Genomic DNA, 19,918 nt, shown 5'->3' with positions numbered 1-19,918 from the left:
GTTAAGGAGCCTTGAGAAGAGCTAATGTCTATGTGCTAGAGTTATGTTGGTTAATTGAGTTGGCATAAAGTCCATTGAACATTATTTAAAAAATATTTTTGGGGTGGGGGGGGGGTTTGCTGGGTTCTTGAAGCCTGGATTGGCCGCTGTCGGAGACAGGATGCTGGGCTTGATGGACCCTTGGTCTTTTCCCAGTATGGCGGTGCTTATGTGCATTGCACTGTGCTGTTGAAACTAGACATTCAGCAAGTGATTGCAATACCCCTTAACAAACTAATTAAACATCTTATGCAGGAACAAATGTGTTTGTTTCAAAAGGGGTAGTTAAACAGGTGGAGAAGATTAATCTGCTACAATGACCAGAATTGGAGTCAATGACATCAAAGGCTGGGCTGCTGACTATTGCGCAGAAGAATCTTGAAGAATAAGTAAGATAGAGAATCTTGCACTGGAACTGCACTAGCAATGCCTAAGAGAGCTTGCTTTGTGTTAGTAAGTTGTATCTGATCTTCAGTGGATCCAGGTTGCAAAAATTGTGCTTACTTAGGGTCTTAGTAATGAAAGTTTTAGGCTAGTGGTCCTCAAACCTGTCCTGGGGCTCCCCAGCCAGTCAGGGTTTCAGGATATCCATAATGAATATTCATGAGAGAGATTTGCATGCACTGCCTCCACTGGACAGGTTTGGGAGCCGCTGTTCTAGGCAGTAACTTGCAGTGGAGTCAACTGCACAGATCTAAGCTTCTGAGATACTCATTGAGGAGCTCCTGTGCTGACATGTTTCTGTTTCTAAAGTAAAATTTATTAAAATTTTAAGGCTAACAAATATCCAATAAAATGCAAGATAACAATGTTTTCCAACTTCCATTCCAGATGAGAAACTATAATATTTTTTATAAATGTATTGATAGTGTAGAACAATAATACATATAACTGGATGAAAATTGAATAGTTATGGCAGTTCAAAAGTTTGAATTGAGTGAATACGTAATCTCAACAAATATGCAGATGAAATTAACATGTACTATAATGGAAGTTATATGAATAGTAGGTTAAAAAAAGGGGAGAAGTAAATATAAAATAACAACAACAACAACAAAATCTTGGATGTTGTGCTCAAGTGGCTAGTTAGTTGGATTTGACTCCAAAGATTGTTCTAAAGGTGACCAAATTAGATTAGATATGTGAAAAGTACCAGTAGTGGCTATGTATCATGTACCTGTGCATATTCTCTTAGGGTGACTGCTGTTTGGGCCTGGAAACATCTGAGGGTCATGTACCGGTTTAAGTAAGATCTGGCAATCATCCTTTCCAACTGGATTCTTAAAGTCACTGTGCTAGGAGGTAGAGGGCAGTTCAGTTGAAAAGTTTCTAGTCAAATGCACAGCTGGCTATTTGCAGAGGAGAGTCTCTTCATTCTATACTTGAAGAAAACTCTTTTCAGCCTTATAGTATTTGCAAAACCAGTTGAGGCAATCCTTTTGGGCTTGTGGAAATATGTGGAAACAATACATGTATGTAGCTTTGTTTATATTTCATTATCTGGTGACTAATTTTTTTTTTAAATCCTGCCTGTTCTATTACTTTCCTCTCCTTTCCTTTATCCTGTCAAAAGGAATGATGTTCTTTCTATTAGGGGAAGAGATTGTTTTATGTTTTTGCAAACCGCCCTGTCATGATGGCAGGAAGGGCGGTGTATTAAATACAATAATCCATAAACCATTGTGGTTGGAGAACAAGCAGATTAGACACATGGAATGTGTGTCAAAGTTCTGAAATCACATTATGGGCAGGGTTGAAACTGAAGGTGAAAATGATGTGTGTTTTTTTTAAAGAAAGAAAATAAATTAATACAAAATTAATGGTGAAAAACACTATCAAAAGATGCAAAGGTAAAATGTTTCAAAAAGTTTCACAGGAGCATAAAAAACAAAACTGAGTTGCTGAGGAGATTGCTGTGTGTGGGGAAGGGCCATGCATGCTTAGAACTTTACTGCTAGGTACTGGAAGAGCTATTCTGTTTTGGTGATATGTAATGGTATAAGCAGACTTGTTTGCCTAACTCAGTCTTGCTTGTCAACAGAGAAAGTCCATAATCTATTATTACTACTTGGGATCTTGCTGGGCGCTTGTGATCTATGATTGGGCACTACCAGAAACAGGATTCTGGGCATAATGATCATTTAGTCTAATCCAATGTGGCACATGTTATGTTCTTAACAGTGCTAGAGAGTGGGTAAAAGTTATGGATGCTTAAGGAGCTCCTTAAATGAGGGATGACAATTAAACCGAATCGGAGAAAAGTTTTCTTCACTCAACGTGTAATTGAACTCTGGAATTCGTTGCCAGAGAATATGGTAAAGGTGGTTAGCTTAGCGGAGTTTAAAAAAGGTTTGGACGGCTTCCTAAAGGAAAAGTCCATAGACCATTATTAAATGGACTTGGGGAAAATCCATTATTTCTAGGATAAGCAATATAGAATGTTTTGTACTTTTTTGGGATCTTGTCAGGTATTTGTGGCCTGGATTGGCCACTGTTGGAAACAGGATGCTGGGCTTGATGGACCTTTGGTGTTTCCCAGTATGGAAATACCTATGTACCACACCAGTTTGGTTTATTTATTTATACTCTCTCCTTGGTTAAAAAAAAATAATAATAAAAATAAAAATCAATATGGTATATATAATTGATAACAGTATAAATTAAAAGAACAAACAAGCAATAAAAACAGTTAAAATAATACAACAAATCTCCAAAGATGGAAAAAGAAAAATGTTCAGACCCTACCTAAATTGCAGGAAGGAAGTCTCTCCTTTCAATGCTTTTGGTAACCTATTCCACCTTTCCATCGTTCTCACTCTTTTTTTCTCCATAGTTCTTTCTCCATAACGTCCCTACCTGGGAGGACCAAAAAGTTATTTTGTTAGGACCGAAGAGGACTCTGTACCCATAAACACAACAATCTGAGAGTTTTAATGGTTAAACTTTAAAGGTTATAAACATTAACTTCAAAATCCACCTTTCTATCATAGGAAACCAGCCACGTGAAGGTAAAGCACTAGTTCTCCTTGTCCTCTTTGTTAGAAACCTGGCCAGATTATCCCCCTAATTTTATATAGAGTGCTCAAAATTACATGCACAAATTTGGGCATGTGCACAAGTACAATGTATTCCTATAGGTGTCTCTAGTGTTTAGCATGCGCTAAAAACACTAGCGCGCTTTAGTAAAATACCCCCATAGTAAATATTCAGAAGGGGTTATCCATATAACTTCTGATATTACAGGGATAAACTCTTTATTTTCAGAATTCCTTCCTCTCTAAACAAATAGCTATTGGCTGGTTATGTTATGTTATGTTGAGATATGACTGAAATTTATGAAGATAGATTGAGCTGAATTAGAAGAGTGTCAGGGATGGGACCCACATTTTTCCTGATAGTGGCAATATTCAGCTGCTGTTCAGATTACTTATCCATATTGATTATATTAATCATATTATCATTATTGGTCATTATATTTTAGTGCTTTTTATTATGTGTTATGTAAATCTTTCTACAGACATATCTTCCTTATTTCTTACATAGTAATATGTTAAATTAGAACAAACCTCTTACTCTGTTCATAATTATATCTTTTGCAATATAATGTAAGCCACATTGAGCCTGCAAATAGGTGGGATAATGTGGGGTACAAAGGCGGCAAATAAATAAATATGTCTGAAAGCAGAAACAGCATGCTTAGCTGATAAAACAAATACAATTAGAGCTGTATATTCAGCAGTCTGACTTATATGGATATCTTAGATGAATATACTATGGCAACATCCCACTAAATGTTCACTGGAAGGCAGGGCAGTGATATTTTTTTGTTGGTCTCTCCAATAGGTAGCACAATGCCTCCCTTCCAGGAATGGGCTTCCCTAACATATAAGGGAGAATCTGGGCAGGGCAGGGTACTGCCATTTTGGAGGCAGCGCTGGAAGGAGGAGAGAGTGCTACTTCCTCCACCATCATTGAAGATATGGGGGGGGGGGGGGGTCAAGGGATTGCTAGACAATCAGGGGAGAGATGGAGGTCCAGCCTTCCGTTCAGTCAGGCTCTTCTTGCGGGGAGCACATCACGTCGGGCTCTACTACTGGGTGCGGGGTGTCTGGAGGTCCACCAGACCTCCAGCCCCTTGGAATGTTTGACAGGTCCAGGGTTTTTTTTGACAGCGCAGACCTGTCAAACAACTTCTGGTGGAGGATTATGCCTTGGGCGCATGCCCAGGCACAATCTTCCTGCAGAAGTACCCTTATGATCAGAGCTAATAGCGTGCATAAATTTACATACTATTAGCTTTGATCATAGGGGCATTTTTGCCCCATGCTGTTCCTGTGCTAATTTTATAGTGCTATTTAGGACAGCTTGGGACTTTTGATCATCTGCACCCTAGTGCTCTATCTCAGTGTCCTGCTGTGTTTCTTCATGCTCAGTTTACTCCAATGATGTCAGTTCTGCTGAAGGAGAAATCCCTCCTCCTTGGGGCACTAGCAGTGGCTTAGGAAGGGGGGGGGGCGGTGGGGCAGTCCGCCCCAGGTGCACGCGCTGGGGGGGGGGGGGGTATCGGCTCGCTGGTTCCCTGCTCTTTCTGCCCCGGAACAGGTTACTTCCTGTTCCGGGGCAGAGAAAGCAGGGAAGCAGCAGAGCCGACGCAGCTCCCAGTGACGTGCACTGGGGGCAGATCGGCCCTCCCGCCTGCCCCCCGCTGAAAGGTAGGGTGCGTTTCGTGGGGGAGCACTCCGGAGGGGGGGTGCGCCGTGCCCTGCACCCGGGGGGGGGTGCGCTGCGGCGACCCGCCCCGGGTGTCAGGCACCCTCGCTACAGCACTGGGCACTAGAGAATATCTTATGTGGCTTCAAGGGAATTGCCCTCATTCTTCCCCCACTGTGCTAACCTGGAGGTTTTCTGATTGATCCCTACATAACTCGGCTATCTCTGTCTCTGCAGACCTAAGTTTTTCTGGCTCACTTTTCCTCCTTTCCTTAAAAGTACTCCAATCAGGAGCACTGGGGATCCTCTTGAAATTACCCCAAACTTTACTCTTCTTACTATTAAGAGCTGGGCTGTCTTCCACTTATTCTCTGATTTGTATAAATTCTGCTCACAATCATATTGCACATAAAGATATATAGATTATTTTTCTATGTATGTTTATGCAGTCAATGTCCTGCTAAATAATGAACTCGTATTATTATGAGAATGTCTTGTTTAAGAAATTAATATGTCCTCTCAAATAGAATTTTCCCGAATGCAGGGACCTGTCTACTGAAACGTGGACTTTTTCTATCGAAAATGTTGGCTGATGTTATCACATGTCACCAAAACTGATCAGCATTAAAAACTTGCTATCATGTGCATGTATAATTGACACAGGAAATGCAATTTGTGAAGTCATTTATGTGGGTGACTATCAAATTACTCTCATAAATTAGTTATTTGAAAATTGTCCTCACTGAATACTGCTAAATGTCCATACACTATGGAACAAGATGCATACTTTTAGAATCCGGTTTGTAACATAGCCTCCAAAATTTTGGCTGGTTAAGCTAATTTTCAACTGAATCTATCCACCAATATCATTAGCTGAAAAGCATTCTAAATCTAGCCAGCTAAAACTTAGCCAGTTATATTTAGGAAGCTCAAGTCTACCTATCTTAACTTAGGGGTCCTTTTGCTAAGCTGCAGGAAAAAGGGCCCTACGCTAGTGGTGAAGGCCATTTTTCCCATGCTCCAGGGCCATTTTTACTACAACGGGTAAAAAACCCCTAAACAAATGGCCATGTGGTAAGATTACTCTTATCACGTGGACATGTTGGGGGGGGGTGAGTGGTAGCACAAGGGCTCCCGTGGTAACCTGGTAGTAACCAGGCAGTGCACGGCGATGCCTGATTACCGCTGGGTTAGCGCCATGCTATAAAATATTTTTTGACGGTGTGCCAGAAATGGAGCTCGAGATGAAACTACCACTGACCCCCACGTCGGGCCAGCAGTAGTTCCGAGTTAGTGTGCGGTAAGCCCATGTTGGGCTTAATGACGCTTTGTATAAGGGCCTCTTAATTAGCTGGATAAGTTCTATCTCAACCCCAACTCCAGAATATAAATATGGGAACAACACATTCCCCCTCTTGATATAGTAATGTAACAGGCCACGAGGTCACCAGTCCCCAGCTCTCTTCTGCTCAATTGAAAGTATTGCCTGGAAAGCGGCTACTGCTGCAGGTGGGGGAGGGTCTTGCTGCATCCAAGGGTTATCATGGAGGGTTGTATGGCCATCAGGAGGTCATTCTGCTAGAGGGATGGAATGAAAGCCTTGGGAAGCTGCTAATGCTGAGATTGGAGTCTTTTATAGAGGGAACAGCAATTTTAGCAAGTTGCTCCCATGTATATGTTGAGTGGGGGGGGGGGGGGGGTGTGTGATTATACATTTGTTTACCCCATGTGCAGCTTTCTAAAATCACTGATCCCTCTGTACATGGAGTGACTTGCATGTGCAGTGCTGCACCTGTGTTACAGCTTTATGATTTAGATTGTAAGCTCTTTTGAGCAGGGACTGTCTTTTCTTCATTTTCAGTTGTGAAGCACTGTGTACGACTGGTAGCGCTATAGAAATGATTTGTAGTAGTAGTATGGGGCCCTTGCCGCTTGCCAAGCCAGAACTACCGCCAGGCTATTGCAGGATCCTGACGGTAGTTCCCACCCCCAGCGCGTGCCATTGCCGGTGTTATTTTCTGCCTGGTTACCACCGGGTTAGCACAGGAGCCCTTACTGCCACCTCAATGGGTGGTGGTAAGTGCTCCCCCTCCACGAAATGGCCGCGTGACAAGTGGTTCACTTCCACATAAATAAATCCTAATAATAAAATAATAAAATTGCCATTTCTTATTAAGAAAAAAGACACCCTTTTACTTGCTGTGGCAAAAGGGACCTCAGCATGCGTCAGACCCCCTTTTACCGCAGCTTAGTAAAACAACCCCTCTGTTTGTCAGAGCCTTTTTCAAAATAGTACAGGCATTCTTCAGTCTTGGCCTAGACATGTGAATTCCCCTTTCTACATGCTATCTAAACTCTGCCTGTATGTGCCTTTATAAAATAGGCTAACAGTAGATATCTTGTGACCTGCTGTATTATTTTTCACTATTTTGCATGCATGTTCTATGATCTTAGCACTTATGTTACGCTTTAGTGTACAGTGTTCAATATGTCTGGTTGGGTTATAACCAATACTGAGTATGTGTGTGGTATTAAAGGTCTGAGCTTTGGAACAGACAACTTCACCTTTGTTGCCAATATAAATTTTGCACACTAATAATAGGTGTATTATGAGCGCATTTTTGAGTACTGCCCCCCTGATTCTATAAAAGTTGTCAAAAATAGTGGTGCAAATTTAGCCGTGCTCCCGATTTGCGTGCACAATTTAATAGAATAATGAGCCAATTAATGTCAATAATTTAACAAGCAATTATTTGCACTAATTAGATTTAATTGGGATTTTTTGCACATAAATTTATGCATGGGATACGCATCTAAAATTTACGGGTGGCACAAAAAAGAGGTGTGGAAATGGGAGGGTCATGGTTGTTTCAGGGGCAGATCAGGGACATGGTTTTGAGTTACATGTGTAATTATAGAAGTAATGGTGCTCCACGAGTAAATTTAGGCATGGACGTTTACACCACATTTTCATTGGTACAAATGGCAATGCCTAAATTTACATGTGACCTCTCCACTTAAGCGTTATTCTATAAACCGCGCTGAACTTTCGGTGCTGCTCACAGAATAATGCTTAAGCTGGGTTGTTTAGGTGCTGATTATTTTTGGATGCCATATATAGAATCTAGCCCTATATACATTAAGGGGTCCTTTTACTAAGGTACACTGAAAAATGGCCTGCGGTAGTGTAAGCGCGTGTTTTGGGTGCGCACGCAAATCCATTTTTCAGCGTGCCTGCAAAAAATGCTTTTTTTCATTTTTGCCAAAAATGGACATGCAGCAAAATCAAAGTTGGCGCACGTCCATTTTGGCGCTGAGACCTTACCGCCAGCCATTGACCTAGAAGTAAACACTCACGCGGTAACCAGGTGGTAATGACCTACATGCGTCAAATGCAACTTGGTGCGCGTCCAATACGTGCATCCAAAAATATTATTGGACACGTGCCAAACATGAAATTACCGCAAGAGCAACATGGTAGCCGGGCGGCAACTCCATTTTGGAGCGCGTTGGGTGCTCGTTGATGCTTACGCGGCTTAGTAAAAGGGCCCCTGAGAACTTTTTGTACTACAGTTTGTATCCGTGGCCATAAAGTGGGTGCAAACATTTTGTGCATAGACCTCTTAGTATGTCACAATAAAAATTAAGATGTTAGTTGTATTGTGGACAAATTGGATAGATTTACTGAATGGGTATGCAAGCAACTCTTCTTTAAGTTAATATAAAAATTTTGAATCAAAACAACCTTTGTATTTTTATATAGATTCTTTAGTAGAAATCAAAATAGACATTTCAAATTGAGAGCAGGAAAGGGTATTTTTAAGGAAAGAACTTAGGATTCATTCAATCTGTCTACCTTATTGGAAAAATTGGGTGACTGGATATGCTATTATTAGAATCAAGGGGCTCATTGAACAGCAATGGTTTTTATCAGTTTTTATAATAGATTGACCACATGTTTGTATCTTTCTGCCAATGGTCTCTCATTTCATTTTTAAATTAGAGTTGAATCATAGAAGCAGTAAAAGAAATCTTAGGACTTTCAGCAAACAAGCCTCTTAAAAAAAAACTTACAACTAGTGTTGGCATGTTTCATCAATTTGGCACAGACACAGGAGAAAATGTGGTACTGATTTCATTTGTCTGGATTAAGAGAAGTGTCAGTTTTTCCATTCTGTCTCTTCAGGGCATATTTTTACTGCAAGGCATGTCATGATGACATCACCGATCCCAAGAGGATTAAAAAATGCGGTTGCAAACGGCGTAAGTAATATTTTCCCTTCTTTCTTCCACCCCAACTTCAAGGACTGCTCAGACAAAGGAATCTTTCTGAGAGTTCTTTGTGTTTTTTTTTTCACACAGCAGAGAAGAAATAAGCCATGAGACTTGACCATGGAATGTTAACATGTCAGATCCTTCAATTACATTTCATACTATTTGAATCCTGTTCTTTACTACAGTGCTTGTTTAGATAACCCCTCCCCCCCCCAAAAAAAAGAATAAAAAAATCCTAAATGAAGCATGGGTGCATGGATATCAAATAGATATGTTTCCATTGTATGGTATACAAATGATTTGTTTTAAATAATTAATGATACCTTATCTGATAACATTTTAAATTGGAGTGGAGGAGTAGCCTAATGACCTGAGACCTCAATTCCCACTTCAGGTCCTTGTAATTCTTGTCAAGTCACTTAACCCTCCATTGCCTCATATACAAAATAAATACCTGTATATGATATGTAAACCATTATGATTATAGCCAAGAGTCAGTATATCAAATCCCATCCCCTTTAAAATTGCAATGGAATCATCAATATTCGAATGCAACTGCGATTCAGAGAGGTGGCATTTTTAGAGAGAAAACCAAACTATTGAATACTTGAGGAAAGGAAACAATAGACCAGGGTCCTTTCATTATAGTAAGATAAAAATTGAAAACCTTCTGTTCATTTTTTGAAACTGGAAGGAATTCATAAGATTCAACAGGAAACTAAAAAAAATCCCATTACTTTAAATGGGGAAACTTGTAGATATATAGCATGATTTATTTATAACCATGGTTTCTCATACAATTGATTATGTAAGGGTGCACCTTTTGTAAGTGTGACATTGGAATCTTTCAGATTTGTTTCTCTGATTGCTTGCTTTAAGAACATCCACAGAAGGTTTGTTGGGCAAGCCGGGAAAATATCCAGATTTGCAAAATGTTGAATAGCATAGTTGACTCTAATATTAATAAGACTACAAATTCAGAGCGTGTCTAGTAATTTAATTAGAACATTTGCAAGAACCATTTGCTAGTGAAGTTGTTATACTAATAAGTCCAATAAAGGGAAAGTATGTTGAACAGAGGTTAAGCAATCTGATGTGGTTAGTGAGGCTGAAGAAGGAGGCTATCGGTTTCTAAGATGTGAGCTCTCTAAATCAGAAAGGCAATTTTCCAAGGAAGGTGAAAAAAAATATAGAGAGATAGGCTTTTAAGATCTTTCATCCATTGTACATGTTACTTTTTTAAATACAGTATTGTATATCATAGATACAATATAAACCAAAAATGTCTTTTACCATGGGTGCCTGGATTTGGCATTTAAGGCTGCATTAAATGATAAACGAATATCCAAGTTCTTTTTCTTTATGCATGTTACAAATTTAGAGTGATTTTTCTATAAATCATAGAGCATGGAGTGGTAGAATAATAGGAAACATCTGAGTGAAAAAACAATACCACTGAGGTACTTAGGTGACCGATGTGTATAAGGCTGATACATCATTTATTATGTAATTACACAATGTCCTAAAACCATTTGAAAGCATCAGCTTTAAATAATGTATTTGAGGAATTATTTTCTTCTATGTACTATCTAAACATTCACTACAGTATTGTTAGAGCATAAAACTAAGCCTAACCTTCATAGCCACTTACCAAACTTGTTAGGCCTAGCATTAATAGTTTGGAGAAAGCTGGAGAGATCATACATCTTTACAAGGCTACAGAATTAAAATCACCAAGCCTTTCCTTTCTGTTTTCTGTTATTCCTTTTTTTTATTCCTTAGAGGAGAAAGACTTGAGTATGTAGTTTCTGAATACAAATACTGATATTTATGTTTGTTTATTCAATACTTGATATACCACCTTTTATATTATTTTCAGATTAATGTTTTCATTTTCTTTCTTTTAAATTCCAGCATTACCTTTTCCAATTCTGTGAAAGTAAATTTGCACTCAGTGTGCCATTGAATATATGAACTGTAGACAGCTTAATTCTCCTTTTCTTTCATCTTCTGTTAGAAGCTGGGTCTAATCATTTATTCTTTTCCAGTCGCTAATGCTGAAAGGAATCGAGAAGGGGAAAATAAAACCCACGTAAAGTTCTTGTGTTTGAAGGAAATTGTTGTAACCTGTGATGATTGATATATCTTTGATTTATTTTTCTCTTGCTGCCTTGGAACACGGCCCACTATATTTTAACTGCGCACTGATAGTGATATATTGTGAGTAAAAATGGGTTTCCTGTAGCCCACAGTGCAGTCAAACCTGTTTTTTTATGGAAGAGAATTTTCCCGTATTTTATTTATGTTGCATGTAGCAGTTACATCACACCTACACATTTCATCTTATTAACAGTGGCCACAGCTTTGTGTGACTTTGAAGAAAATACAGCAGTTTTAGTTATTCTTTTTTAAACCATTTTTTTAACCAGTGGAAATCTAAGCTGGACAATGGTATTTCTTTTAAATAGCTTTCAATCTGCCATATAAGTTTTAAGGACATCAGTAGGACAATGGTAATTTTCTAATATGGATTTATTTTCTTCTATGCTAATGTACTCAGTGGCATAGTGCACTACTGAACTCTCTCCCCAAAACTGAAAACCATAATCTTTAGAACAGTCTTGCTGTAACACTCCAGTGTTTCTCTGAAACCTTCCAAAGAACCCTTCAACTCTTAGCAGGATGTAAGAGAAATATCAGCACAGTCAGGAATTGCTTCTTTTGTAATTGAATCCAATGCAACTACATTCAGATTACAATATAAAGTGGACCAATAAGAAGCCAGTATATTTGGAGCAAATTTTGTATATTTAATTCATGCATAGCATTTTGAATTTAGACATATAGCGCTGCCTAGCACATGACATAGTTCTATATCTTTTTATTACTTTACACAGCCACAAGCAGTTTTACTTTACTGAACTGTCTTTCAGAAAGGATGAACTGCTGAATTGGTGTCCTATAAAGGCTAAAGTACTACTTTTATATAACGTTTAATTTTAAATATATTCCATCTCAGTTCAAAATGTATTGGTTCCATTGTGTTTTGAACTAAAGTACCTAACATCACTTGTAGTTGGGTTGCCCAGAGGCTCAGTTGCAGCAATGTGTACTGCCACTTGAGAGATCTAATTTTGATTCCATCAGCCAGCTTTGGCTCCTGGAATCAGTCTGGGCTGGTGCATACTATATGGGCCATGTTGATAATGCTTGATGGTAGGAACCCTAGAGACATAAATAGTGACACCTATGGGTCACATCGAGGGTGCACACCTCCTGAATTCCACAGGAGGTTGTGGTCAGTGACCCAAAAGGTATTTGTCATGATGATTTGAGAGATTAAGGATCATCAAAAATAGAGAAGATCCTTAGGTGGTTATAAATGAAGGCTCACAATACTTTAGTTCCAGAAAAAAACTGGGAACCCTTAGGATGAAAAATGAAATAGAATTGATAGAGACATAAAAACACAAATCAGAAATAGAATGCAGATGAACAAATATTTTTATCTGATAACACCAGCAGTGCTCCAATTATATATGTCATGTGACACAACTAACTTTGCAGAAAGTTTGCAAATAACTTTTTGGCAATGAATATTTAGCTACGATAGAATCGGTGTATAAAGGATTCATATACTTACATAAGATTCCCTTAATTATAAATGTGACAATTGTGATAAGTCATGCTAAGTATGATTAATTTGGCAGTAGTTTTGAAGGCTGGAAACATTTGAAGGTTTGTTTTATGTCCCAAATCACAAAAGAAGTCACATTGAGCAGTTAATAATAAACCAGGGATAAACCCTCCAGGGTGGAGAAATATGTCAGGATTTGTCTGTTCCTGGATTTTCTGCAGGTTGCCTCCTGACGTTTAAGCATGGTATAAATTTTTTCATGCTCTTTTGATTTTGACCTTTCAATAGTGTGTCATATTTTGTCGTTTTGGAGCTGATGTGAAGCAGATTTGCATAGTAGTATACATGCAGTGTAAATTGTGGTCCATTCTGTTTTCTACCTAATTTGCCAATGTAACCCGAATCTTAAAGGGAAGTTAAAGGTCAGGAAGTAGTAAATGTTGGAACAGGAGAAATATGTTAACGTAGGAATAATCAGTATGAGTGAATCTTGGCTCAAGGGATACTGAGTGGTTACAAGGCTTGAAGGGTAGATTGGTTTTGCCAGTACTTGTAGTACGATTTCAGTAAGAACAACAGAGCTACAAGTCCAGACTTAAAACAAAAAACAGCAAACACTTAAATTGGCTTTGCCTTTTATGATATGAAGCTATAATTAATATATATGTAAAAATCTGTGTCACTTGTGGGCATTTTGAACCAATAGAAGGCACCATGTGTTCAGTTTCTTTGCAAAAATGCTGCACATATAAAGCAATATTTTTTTCTCATCACAGTGACACCATACTGCTTAACAATTCGTTCTGTGATGCTGCTCTATAATTTCAAAAGGTGCTATTTCAATAGAAAATTTTGAGGAGGAGAGGTGAAATAGAAACATTGCAACTAGACATATAGCTGAAATAAAGTTAGAAATAGCTAAGGATTCTAAGCACCCTAAATATATCACATAGTACACCATCAAATTAATATGAAGACTAGGTACATTGTACACGATGAAAATGTTAGATGTTCTGATTTGGTGATAGGGGTGCTACTCCAGGCTGATATGGCCTTCATGCTGATTCTTTAGTGCTACAGGCTATGGGCAAATGTAGGGTGATTGTGAGCCTTCATGGTATCTGTGATCTCTGCAATCACCACATCTTATAACCAGCCCTCAGCATGCCGGACACTGTATTCTGGTCTTATAATTTAACTCCCATCTCAAACCATTCTGGAGTATGCAATCCTGTATTTTATAATCAGGAATCAAGCAGTGTACTCCAGAATGATTTGGACATTAATTTAAACATGGAAGCAAAACATTGTTTCCCAGCTCACAAAGATTCATGCACCACCCTAGTTCAAAACTATTTGAACACTAATCCATTTATTCCTTTGTTAAATTTGCTTTTTCTCTTAAAAAAGCTAATTTTCATGACAATGGTTTTGACCAATACCAGCCCTTGTTTTATATCCCATTGACTACTATATAGAAACTGGTTTCAAAAATGAAAGATGATTCCCTAAGGGGTTGAAAAGTAAAAATGACAACATCTTGGCTACTCATTATTTCTTATACACTGCTAGCCATGTCAGTGCCAATTGAAATAATGTGGGGAAGTGTGACAGCACATTAGCTGACCATTCCTTTTAACAAGCTGAAGGAGAGGGGTCGTAAAGTTGTCCACAATTATGAATTGGTCTATAAAAATTTCATTAAACCACAACATGCATTTTTTAAAAACATCAATATAAATGTACAGACTTGCCGCTTAGTTCTTGTGGCGTTTCTGCAGAGTTTTGGCTGAAGTACAAGGACACTGTGAATTACAGGAAACAGCCAACAAATCACAGAGATCGACAGAACTTTGCAAAATTATTGCACCAGCTGCACTCTAAGGTCCGGAAATTGCTTTAAATCTAGAGGAAAAAGCACAGTCAAATAAAATGAAGGAGAGAGAACTTTGACCATTAAAAAAAATCATTTGTCACCCATTGAATTTAAATCTATAGATGCTGCTGTATTTTTTCAGAAAATGGAAATTGTTCTGTGGGACGTCAAATACAATTTTGTTATTTTTTTAACACTGATCACAGGTATTTGCAACAAGCCAATCAAAACAGTCTGGTCTTTTTCAAATGCTTCTCTGGTTGTTCATATCTTGGCATAATATTCTATCAAATCCCGCTTTTTGCTGTCTTTGTTCTCATGTCTTGTGCTGTGGACCATCAATCTTGGATGAATTGAAATGATTTTGTCTCCATTTCAATTCTTAATGGTAGTTAAACTGGGTCTTTTTTTTTTTTTTCACTGCCATCAAGGAGTTTGTCTCTTGTCAAGATTTATACATTTCCAGCTGCTGTTTGATGTAGATCCACTAGATGTCCTCATGCGTCAAGTTTTTGTTAATGTTGCAGAGGGTTTTTTTGGGTAAAAAACATGAGTTGTGCAGTATGTGTGTTGGGGGCAGGAAGTTGTAGGCATTATTGTATATGTCAACAAAAAGAATCAGCAGAGAAAAAGGGATGGTTTTTGTTTTGCCTGGTGTCAATATGTGAAATTAATTTAATATCTCAGTTGCAGAATCTTTTGAACTTTTCATGGATTTCTTTGGAAATGAGGGAAAAACTATCAATCCTCTTACTTTAATAGCAGAATACAAAGATAGTATTACAAGAATTGCTATATCCTAGTATATATCTATCTAAACTATTGGCAGAGAAGCAAAAGATAATGTCAAAAGCTGAAATAAAATTAATTCTACTCATAAGCAGATTTGATCTAAAAACAATGGTTTGTTCTTATACTCCGTTCCAAAACTATTAGGGGTCCTTTTACAAAGCCGCAGTTAAAAGGGGCCTGCAGTAGTATGGGCGCTTGCTGGGCCACTTTTACCATGACTGGGAAAAAGGCCATTTTTTAATGAGCTGGGAAATGGGCGTGTACAAAAATTAAAACTAGCGCGTGCCTAATAATGGCCCTATCCCTTACTGCCATCCATTGACAGCGGTAAGGGCTCATACGCTACCTGCATGGTAACCATGCAGTGCATACCAATGTTGCCGTGCTGCCGATTACCTCCAGGAACACCTCCCACAGTAGAAAATAGAAAAATATTTTCTACTGTGGGAAACCCAGAATTACTGCCGGGCGCACGCGCTACCCCAGCAGTAGTGCCAATTTGGCACATGCTACCTGCGCATTAGCCCTCCCGTGGCTTTGTAAAAGGGCCCCTGAGCTTCTAGTTCTATGTTCCGTTAGTTTTCAAGTCCTTAGACTTGTGAAAAATCTTCTTCTCAAATCCCAGCAACAGAAAACAGACAACACAACAGTTTGGGGTTCTTTCAAAGGCAAGAATAGTTTACTGGAATACTTCACGCGGATTATTTCTTTAGCTGAGAGTATATTTACATCTACTATAATCCTTGTAGAAAATCAACAATCTATACAGTCCAAAAAGCTATTCACTTGAAATCTGCACACGCAGTAGGAATTTCTTCAACAGCTCCTCCACAGCAGAGGTACTCTTTGGAGAGGGACCCACCCTGGATTTTATCTGTATCTATACCTCTACATCTCAATACAGACTCTCAAACTGGGCAGGCAGCACATTGACACTCTCTTTCATCCCACCATACACTACATATAGCAATACTTGACAAGTTATCCGAGAAGAAGAGTGAAATTTATTATGGCCGCAGCATGAGCCATTGCAGCAGCAGGCAAAAATGGTGATTGCACTTTGAAAATATCGCTCCCACTGCCTCCAGTGGCTGTCCGCTTTTCTCCACCCCTCAGGACTGCTCCTCTTGCTACTTACCTCCACCCCCTCTAATCTTTATTACCTCCCCCTCCCTATCTCTGACTAACTTGCTTGTTCGTACCTTCTAGCCTTTCCTCCAATCTCCCACCTACCTTAACTTCCAGAGCCTCATTTTCTAGCCATGCCTCGCCGCCGCCCGTTTGTGCGTCTGACCGCCTAAACATCTGGGTCATCACCCTTTCTCTTCAGTAGAACTGGAGTACTTCTTCTGTATCCAATGCAGTCAGGCTTCTGTTGAATCCTTTTCACATAGCAGCTCAGTAGAATTTACAGCTGTCTGGCAATCCTCCAACACCAATAGAAACTACACTTCTTTATGTAGTGAATTTATTTATCTATCTATTAAAATTTCTTAACCTTATTTATTTATCTATTTATTAAAATTTCTTCAACCTTCTTTATAAAGGAGGTGTGCAGCAGGTATAACTGAACATCAAGAGTAGGGGATTCATCTCCCTTTCACCAATTTAATATCCCTTTCTCTCAGTCTTAAAATTTACTTGGACTGTATCAGTCAATATTTAGCCTGTGGTTTTCAACAGAGAGGCAGGCACAAGCTATTTAACTGGGCAGGATTTAAATTGTTTTGAATATTGACTAGGTAGAAGGTAATTTTGTACCAGGGTACTTAGCCAGTAAAGGCACATAGGTGCATATCTGAGAGTTCCCACGCCAAGTTACACTTGCTTAGAGGTAGGAAAAACTGCTTTTGTATATACCAGTAATTGGTGCATATGAATGTGTGAGGACACACATAAATATACATCCACAGCAGAGGGTTCTCCTCTGAGAATTAACACAGACTCAGGAAAGGGCAGAAGAAAGAACATGGCCTAAAGTGGACCCGTACATTATATAGAAACACATTCCATTTAAAACAGGTTCAAATGGGCAGTGTTTAACAAACCACATATGCCTTCTCTTGGACCTCATTACTCAGTATAAGCTGATGCACTGGTTCAACTAGTGAGGGATATGGGGTTATTCTGTTGGAGAGTGCCTCTACACAGGTGCCCAGATGTGCCTATGTGGCATCTGTTCTTTAAAGAAGATTAAGTGGGTATGTATGTACTGTTGATGTGACTGTAAAGAAATAAAATAGTCTAGCAAGCCGTTAGTAAGAGATTGCTTTATCCATCACTGGGTACATGATAATTGCTAGCAATGGAAGAAGATCATAATACAAAGTGGCAGAATGACCCCCCTGCATTTGGATATTCTCCAGATTACAGGCATCTAATCATGATGAAACAGACATTGGTGAAAACACACAATTTGCATGGTCTTAAGATGTTGAACACCTGCCCCCTGATATTCAAATGCATTTAACCGACTAGGACCGGCACTTGGCTGGTTAAATGCACCCTAACTGGCTATCTGCAAATTACCAGCTGGACATGTTTTGCCATGACTCACTGACAATTTGTGGATAGCAGCTAGCGGATAGCCGGTTACATTACATAATATAACTGGCTATCCACCAATTTTCAAGTGCAAGTTTTGCAGCTATATTTGGCCGCATGAATACTAGGCCTATTTTTGGCTGGTTCAAACTCAACTGGCCAGCGCTGAATATTGGCTTGACCAGTTAAGTTTGAACCAGCCAAAAATAAACCATATATTCAATGCCAGTCACTGGAAATGGCCTGGCATTGAATATCCATGCTTAGAGCCAACTGTGGGAGTTAGCCAGGTTAACTCCCACGGTCTGATTATCGGGACCTTTATTGCTAGCATCCAGTAGGTTCAGATAACGCAACTGAAACACTCTGACACCTTGTATTCCACTCGTTCATGGAATTTTTAGATGCCACAAATTCTTATAGTTGACTAGCACATATTGTTGCTTCTCATTTGTACAGAAACAGCTTTCTCACTAATATACAGCATGATTAGACTTGGGCTGCCTAGGCACTAGATTTACTTAAAAGCCAGTTTCTCTAAGACATATTTTCTTAAGACACAAAGATGTAACTCTCTCCTTCCATTTCCACAGTACTTATAATTTGTGACCATCTTTGGGAAAAAATGGAAAAAGTAGCGAATCTAAAATGTTGAGACTGGCTGATTATTCATGTCATGGATTCATAAGCAGTCTGCAAAAGTTACATTGTCTGAACTTCTGTAACTTTTTTTAAAAAATTAATGTAAAAGAATGGGGTTTGGACTATTGCTCTAACAGGATTCATTAAAACCTCATTTTTTGTTTCTGCTGACTTCAGTCACCGTTTCCCAGAGATGGTCACATTTAGGCATGAGCCATTGAGCTGGTGTATGTGCTTGCACCAAAATAACAGAAATTTGTATTCTCTAAGTTACACACATAAGTGTGAGTCCTGCCCAGGATTTGCTTATGTGAATACCCACTTTAACTGTTGGCCCCAGAGCGGAGTGTTACTATGCTGAGCACTATTTTTGAGCAATAGCTTATTTAATTAGTGTTGATTGGCTGTATTGACCCCTGATGCAGGCGTTGTTTTATGTCAAAACACGGCCCATGTCAGATCTTCAATAAAAGCACACTTGTACTATTCTTGAAAGCCCTTGGTGCTTCTTTTTTGGACTACCTATTTTATAAAGAAAAGTAGCCACCTACTATTCTTTATGAGGCCAAACACCAGCCCTACATTCAGTGTAAATGCCCATGCCTGTTTGTGAGCTAGAACATGCATAAATTTTAGTATTCTGTAATCTACATGCGTACTTGTGCATCCCCTCCCCATACTCTGCCCATATGCACAACTATTGGCAAAGTACGCACTGTTAAAATATGGCGCTTGCTTTTCTTCTACTCAGTATTCTATAAGACAGGGCTTCCCAAGCATGTCCTGCAGTTTTTAGGCTATCTGAGTCATCTCATGCGTATTCATTGTGGATATCCTGGAAACCCTGTTGGGTCCCCAGGACAGGTTTGGGAGGCCTTGCTATAACTGCTCATTTATATTCATGTGGCCACTTATGTGCCTAAATGACGGTTCAAGGTGAGTTCCCACCCACCAATTACCCTCTGGATAATTGCCATCCAGGCCAATTTTCCCCTAACCAATTCCCACCCGTCCAGCAAGGATAATTCCTACAAAATGTAAATCTTAGGAAAAAAGAATTTTACCTATTTAAATATTGTAAACATATATCCAATTATGAATACTCAATCATGAATAAATATCAAATTACAAATCAACTCTTATTCCAAGAATTTAACATATACACTAAAAAGCAAGATTATGAGCTGTACCTCGGAGAAAATCTAATGGTGAGTTAAAAAAAAATAAAAAAAACAATCACCAGTTAAAAAAATAAAATAAAATAAAAAAAACAATCACCAGCAGACCAAATTTTTAAAAAAAGGTGACTATAAATAAGGAGATCAAACAAAAAATTGCATACCTATGTTGTTAAAATATCACTTATGCTGGCAAAAGTATATGTAGGATTATTCCCTAAATCA

General features: G+C 38.8%; 1 protein-coding gene across 1 annotated transcript in view; it reads left to right on the top strand.

The window, feature by feature from the left end:
* The window catches only part of KCNMA1 (potassium calcium-activated channel subfamily M alpha 1), a 1,310,561-nt gene that overhangs the window by 1,044,728 nt on the left and 245,915 nt on the right, over nt 1-19,918 (top strand). Inside the window, exon 18 of the mRNA XM_030203235.1 lies at nt 8,936-9,012. Coding sequence (XP_030059095.1) covers nt 8,936-9,012 — 77 coding nt within the window. The remainder of the gene's footprint in view (nt 1-8,935; nt 9,013-19,918) is intronic.

Source organism: Microcaecilia unicolor, chromosome 5 (genome assembly GCF_901765095.1).
Source record: "Microcaecilia unicolor chromosome 5, aMicUni1.1, whole genome shotgun sequence".
NCBI classification, from domain to species: Eukaryota; Metazoa; Chordata; class Amphibia; order Gymnophiona; family Siphonopidae; genus Microcaecilia; species Microcaecilia unicolor.
The sequence above is the reverse complement of the archived record's forward strand: the minus strand, read 5'-3'. Positions and strand labels throughout refer to the sequence as shown.